The 6376-nt window shown below is 27.1% G+C and overlaps 1 protein-coding gene across 1 annotated transcript in view; it reads left to right on the plus strand.

Annotated features, from left to right (window-relative positions):
• The first annotated feature begins 2119 nt into the window (after positions 1-2119).
• Positions 2120-6376, plus strand: part of LOC107469166 (serine/threonine-protein kinase SAPK2-like) — a 37330-nt gene continuing 33073 nt past the window's right edge. The window contains exons 1-3 of the mRNA XM_016088548.3: positions 2120-2297; positions 2407-2481; positions 5728-5829. Of these exons, the coding sequence (XP_015944034.1) occupies positions 2175-2297; positions 2407-2481; positions 5728-5829 (300 nt within the window). The 5' untranslated portion in view covers positions 2120-2174. The remainder of the gene's footprint in view (positions 2298-2406; positions 2482-5727; positions 5830-6376) is intronic.

A 6376-nucleotide genomic window follows, 5' to 3' on the forward strand; every position in this document is an offset into this window, starting at 1 on the left:
AATAAAGACTAAATTTTAAAGGATAAATAATATTTTTCGAATATTACATCAACCATAATTTTTAGTAGACAATAAAAATATTAAATCGAATGTATGGGGAACAAAAAAGATTTTGAACCGAGTCAAAATGAAGAACGTATAACCAAAACAATATTTTTAGTAATTAAGTAGCAGTCATTTGACAGAAAGTTAGTTAAGATGGTTATAGTTGTTAGGTTTAGTTTTTATATTTATATATGATAGTTAATTTATTAACTAATTTTTAATATACATATAATATTTTTGATAGATTATTCTTTTTGGCATGATATTTTATAAAAGATAATTTTCAAATAAAGTTCACTATGTATAAACTTAGACAATTTAAGAACGAATTCTGTTAGAGAACTAATGGAGTATTTTGTACAATGTGTACAAGGGGCTATTTATTTAGTTCAATATGAGTTAAAAAATGAACATCCATGATAAAATGTTACTAATTTCTCAAACACAATACGCTCATACTATTTAGAATAACCATCCGGGTACCAGGGATAATAAACTAATGTATTTAGAATACTAATTTCATGGTTTCTGAAATCAAACTTTGAAATCATTTTGAAGATAATGAAACTTTAGAAATACACCCAAACGATTACAGAAATACACCCAACCGATTACAGAAATACACCCAAACAGTGACAAGAATTCACCCAAATGATTACAGAAATACACCCAAAGGATTACAGAAATACACCCAAAGGATTTAAAAAATACACCTAAAATTCGTTGAAGTACACCTTATGCATACTTCAGAACTCTTCCTCTTTCTTCTTCTCATCTTCTACTGCTTCTTCTTCTTCTTCATTTTCTTATTTCATATTCTCATAATTCTTTTTGGGAGAAAAAAATCAAACAAAGAAGAAAAAAATACACAATGTTACAAAATCAAAAGAAGAACGAGTAAAAACACGACGATGAAGATGAAACACTTCAAAAACGAAGAAAAAGGAAAAGAAAAAGAGGAGACATAGAAAAAGAAAAAGAAGAAAAAATAAATAACTTGTATGACTCGTATGAAAAACACTTATATGTGAAGAATTCCTCAATTATATAATACTTTTCATTCTCTTCATACGAAAACCTCTTCATCATAGAATTGTTTAAGGTGAGTTCTATGGTGCCTTTTACTATAGTGCCTAAATTGCCTAACTTTCTTTTAAAAGTAAAAAATAAAATGTTTAAAACAAAAAATAAAATATTTAAACTTTATTAAATATTATCTATTTATCTTTTTTAGTAAGTTAGGCACAATATCAAAGGCACAATAACATTCACCATTGTTTAATTAGTGTTTTTAAATTTATCGAAGATAGTAAATCTTTTTTTTTTGTATTATAAACGTTTAATTTGGGCCATGCTTCTGTCTGTAAAACAGCAAAAGTTGTTCTATCATAATTATGTATACAGCGGCAAACCCTTAAATGGAGCTCAGTACCGCGGCGGATTAGTCCTTGGCCTGTCGGGCTGGGGGATACCGTGGGAAACCAAAAAATAATTATGTATACAGTAATATCTCTTTTTCACTTGTAATTTCTGTGATTTTTACAGAGTGTAATATATTTTTATTTTATTAGATCAATTTTAAAATTTATTATTCACATTATTTACAAAAATTATTATCTAGCCAGTAAAACCATCCTAAAATATATAACAAAGCAAAGGACGATCTTCATTAAGTTGAATTGTTGGACATATGAATTTGGACACGTTCATTCCCTTCAATAGCGATGTACACAAGTCCTTAACGCGTAGACGGTTATTCAGCTGCCACGTCAGACCAACGTGTTCTTGGCTTGTCCCATGTATAAACGGAGCCACGTCTTAGAATGACTATATTGCCCTTCTTGCAATATGCCTCATTACGGGGGCAAGGTTGACTCACCAGTTGTAATTTTTAATGTTATTTCCTTCAATTCCAAACCAAAACCCATCACATCAAACTCCTTCAAGTTGCAACTGTTCTCATCGCTTTGCATTGTTACGTGGATGGCATAATAAAAGATGATATATCCTCCCACTTATATACATATATATATAAGTGTTAGTTAGTTCAGTTCACTCATCACGCGCAATACAATACAGTAGAATAATCTTTGTTGTTGTTAGATCAAAGCTTTGAAAAGTGTATTAGAATGGAAGAACGATATGAGATTATCAAAGATATTGGGTCTGGCAACTATGGCGTTGCAAAGCTTGTTAAGGATAAACGCAGCGGTGCTCTCTATGCTGTTAAGTTCATTCACAGAGGCCATAAGGTACTTTTATTCTTTCTCTAATGTCAGATACATTTTCAAAATTTATAATTGGAGAAATAATATACACTTATACGTATTCTTCAATTTATTTGTTGATGATGATTTGCAGATTGATGAGCATGTGCAAAGAGAGATTATAAATCATAGGTCCTTAAAACATCCCAATATCATTAGATTTAAGGAGGTAATATATATAATAAGAGCCATCTCTTTTTTCTTTCTTTATTGGTCACAAAAGGTGTCTTTTTTTTGGGCGGTATTATAGTATTGGAAACATTTCAAGTATACCGAAGAGAACCGATACACCAATTATTTTAATGGTTGATTTTAATTAATATATATTATATATATTTTTTATAATTCAGATCAATGGTTAAAACAACTGATGCACCGATAGTTGCAGTGCACTTGAAATGTTTCTATAATATTATTTAGTTATTACTTTCTTAGAAGAAGCACATACTATATAGGAAACACTCAACAGAGAATATATATCAATAAAAGGACTCTTCTCTTTCTTTGACTTTTCTTCCAATTAAAGAAGTGAATTATTTATTATATATTAATAATGTTTAAGAAACAATAAAAATTCAGTTCAATCTACTTAAATTTATCTTTTTTAATATTTATTAATCTGTTAATAAATATTAAATAAATTAAAATTAAACTGCTTTTTTACTGTCATCTTAGCATTACCGATAATATAATATTACTGATTTTTTATACTAATTTTTTATTATTTTTAAATATTTTTGTTGTTGAATTGGATTTCATTTGTTACTGATCGATTAGATATATCGTAAATTTGTTTTAAAATTGAATTTAAATCTCATTATTGTTAGATAATAAATTAACTTACTATATATGTACGTATTAATAGAACTCTCATTTTGGTTTTCAACTAATGATTAGTTTTATTAAAAAAAGTTAATCACTGGTGGCTATCTAGGGGTGTTACAAAATTAAATAATAATAATAAAACATATATAATTTAATATTCAACCAAATGATTTAGTAAATTAGATTTAATGTTTCAAAATGTGATTAATATTTTAATAATTTTAACATATTTTTGTATTAAATCATGAAATGTAACATTAACTGTTCATTTTTGCAAACATTTAATTTCTACCTATTGTGATCTTTCTCTTTGGATTTATAGAATTTTAATAATTTTCACTATAAGAATATTACTTGACTATATGAAAATGTCCATCATACCTGAAACAACGCAATGTAATTAATAATTTTGTTCTTTTTTCAGAAAATAAGTTATTCCAGAATATAATGAAGGATTTGACATGATTTTTTAAATAAATAAATTAGACAACGAAATTAGAGCATTTGACAACTATAAAAATAGTATTTTGCAACATGGTTTATATTGATTCAGAGAATAAAATAAATATACAATTTTGATTCTATAGGTTTAGTTATCTTTTTTAATTTAGTTCAATTTTTTTTGGTGACTTTTTTTTTGTGACTAATTTAGTTCAATTTGATTAAAACAATTGAGATTTGTACCGTGTCAATTTGAATTAATCTTTTAATCAAATATAGTTCAAGCTATTGTGGTTTAAATTTGATCAGTGTATATCTCATTTAAATTTTAAATTTTGTAATTTAAATTAACTATTAATTAATTTTTTTCATATCCAATCCAACTTTTAAATTTTAAAAATTTTGTCAGTTTTTTAATTAGAAAATTATTAGACAACCAATTTTGTTTTTAATCCAACCAAGTTAGATTTACATACGTGCATTTTTTTTCTTACGTTCTTTTTCTTCTTCTTTAACGAATACTATTGCCATTGTGGTTGTTGTCTTCTTCTTTTTCTAAAAAAGAATAAAAAAAATCTACAACATTTTGTTTTGTGTGTATCTTCTTTTGCACAATTATTCTTCAATGTTATGGTCTTCTTCTTTTTCCAAAAAAAAAAAATTAAAAAAACTGCAGTATTCTATTTTATGTTACGTCTCAAAATTTTTTATATCAAAATTAAAAAATTTCTATGTCATAGTTAAAAATTTTGGTATTATTTTTTTATTTTATATTTTTTTCAAACAACTCCTCATCTTCTTTCTTGTTTATAGAATTTTTCTTATTTCACACTCTCATAATTTTTATTACTTCACCTTCTACAAAGAATAAAAACAAAAATAAAAAAATCAAATAAAAAAAGAAAGAACAAAAAAAGAAATTATGCAACTTTTATTTCATTTATTTATTTTGACAATAAATACAAAAAATTTGGAAAAAAAATACATAATTTTATAAGTAGAACACAAAAATCTATAAGAAGAAAGAAAAAAGAAGAAGAATAAGAAGAAGCAAAAAAATATTGTAGCATTTTGTTTTATGTGTCATGGTTAAAAAAAATTTCGATGCTAAATTTAAGAAATTTGTGTAGCGATTAAAAAATTTCAGTGCTATTTTGCTATTTTATGTTTTCCCCAAATAACTCCTCCTTGTTTTCAGAGTTCATTTTGTGTAACTCTCACATAATATATTCTTATCATTTTATCCTCTAAGAAGAATAAAAAATCAAAAATAAAAAACAATTATGTAATTTTTTTTAGTTTATTTTTTACAATAAATACAAGAAATTTTAAATGAAATATATATAATTTTATAAATAAAACATAAAAATTTTGTACGAAAAAAGAAGAAAGAAGAAGAATAAGAAGCAAAAAAAAGTCTTTTGCAACATCAAGTTCAGAATTTTAAAAATTTTTGGTGTCAAAATTTAAAAATTTTTGTATTAAAGTTAAGAAATTTGTGTCACGGTTAAAAAATTTTGATATTATTTTTTACGGAAAGAAAAAATGTGATTTCATGCGCATATTTAAAAAACAATTTTTATTAGATTTTGGTCAACTTAAATGATAAAAATATTAGATTGTTTTTTTTTTTTGGTGACTAATATTAGATTGTTTTAATTATGTAATTAAATTTTAAAAGGTTTTTGAAGTTAAGCTTGTTATATTAGATACAGAGCTTAATTCAAATTTTTTAAAAGAAACTAGAAACTTGAAATTTTTAATATATGAATATAAAAATGATTGTTTTACAAAAGATGTTAACAAATATTTTTAGAATACGTAGTACGTACTTATATATGACAACACGAAAAATAAATTAATAAAGGACAGATGATAAAGACATATATAACATATAAATACAATTAATATATACATATATACATACATACAAAGACATATATCATATATACACGTACCAAGAGACTTTTTATTCAAAAACATGGCAAAAGTAGATAGAAGATTAAATAATTATTAATTTAACCTTTTGTACTCTACTTGTTATCTTAATCGTTGCACTTTGCACTTGATATATATGATTATCATTTTGTCTGGCCTTATTGCATTTGCAATTTACAATTAAATGGGTGTAAATAATTATTAATGACAGGTATTGTGTACTCCAACTCATCTAGCCATAGTGATGGAATATGCTGCCGGAGGAGAACTATTTGAAAGAATATGCAATGCTGGAAGATTCAGCGAGGACGAGGTAAACTATAAATATTGTTACTGTAGGTAACCGGAGATTAGTACAATAGATGGCGTTTGGCGGCCCAAGTACGTGATGGAGGAGAACTCCGGGTGGATCTGCAGCTTGGGAGGCTCCATCCGACTTGTGCTCGCGAGTGAATGGGGGGTGGTACCTGCAAAGACACTCCGATGCCTAAGTTAGCAAGGGTGCAAGCAGGTCTAGAGAGTATTGGACTTAGAGATACCTGAGGGGTGTCAGTGTATTTATAGTGGTGAGCCAATAACCACCGTTGGTGTAGTGCCGTATCTTTAGGGTGCTAACCGTCCCTATTATCTCGGGGAGGTTAAGATATGGCTTTATGAAGTGGTTAGAGAGATTTTTGGGGGCGGTTACTCATTTGAATGAGTGTTTATCTGCCAGCTAATCTCTTACCCGACTTCTTCAGACCAAGTCGTGATTGATACCGACTTCTTATGTGAAGGTCGGTATTCTGTCTAGGCGTAACCCTTCAGGTTAGGCCTTCTATTTGGACCTGGGCCTTTATCGTTGGGCCAGGGTATGAACA

Source organism: Arachis duranensis, chromosome 10, assembly GCF_000817695.3.
Source record: "Arachis duranensis cultivar V14167 chromosome 10, aradu.V14167.gnm2.J7QH, whole genome shotgun sequence".
NCBI lineage: Eukaryota > Viridiplantae > Streptophyta > Magnoliopsida > Fabales > Fabaceae > Arachis > Arachis duranensis.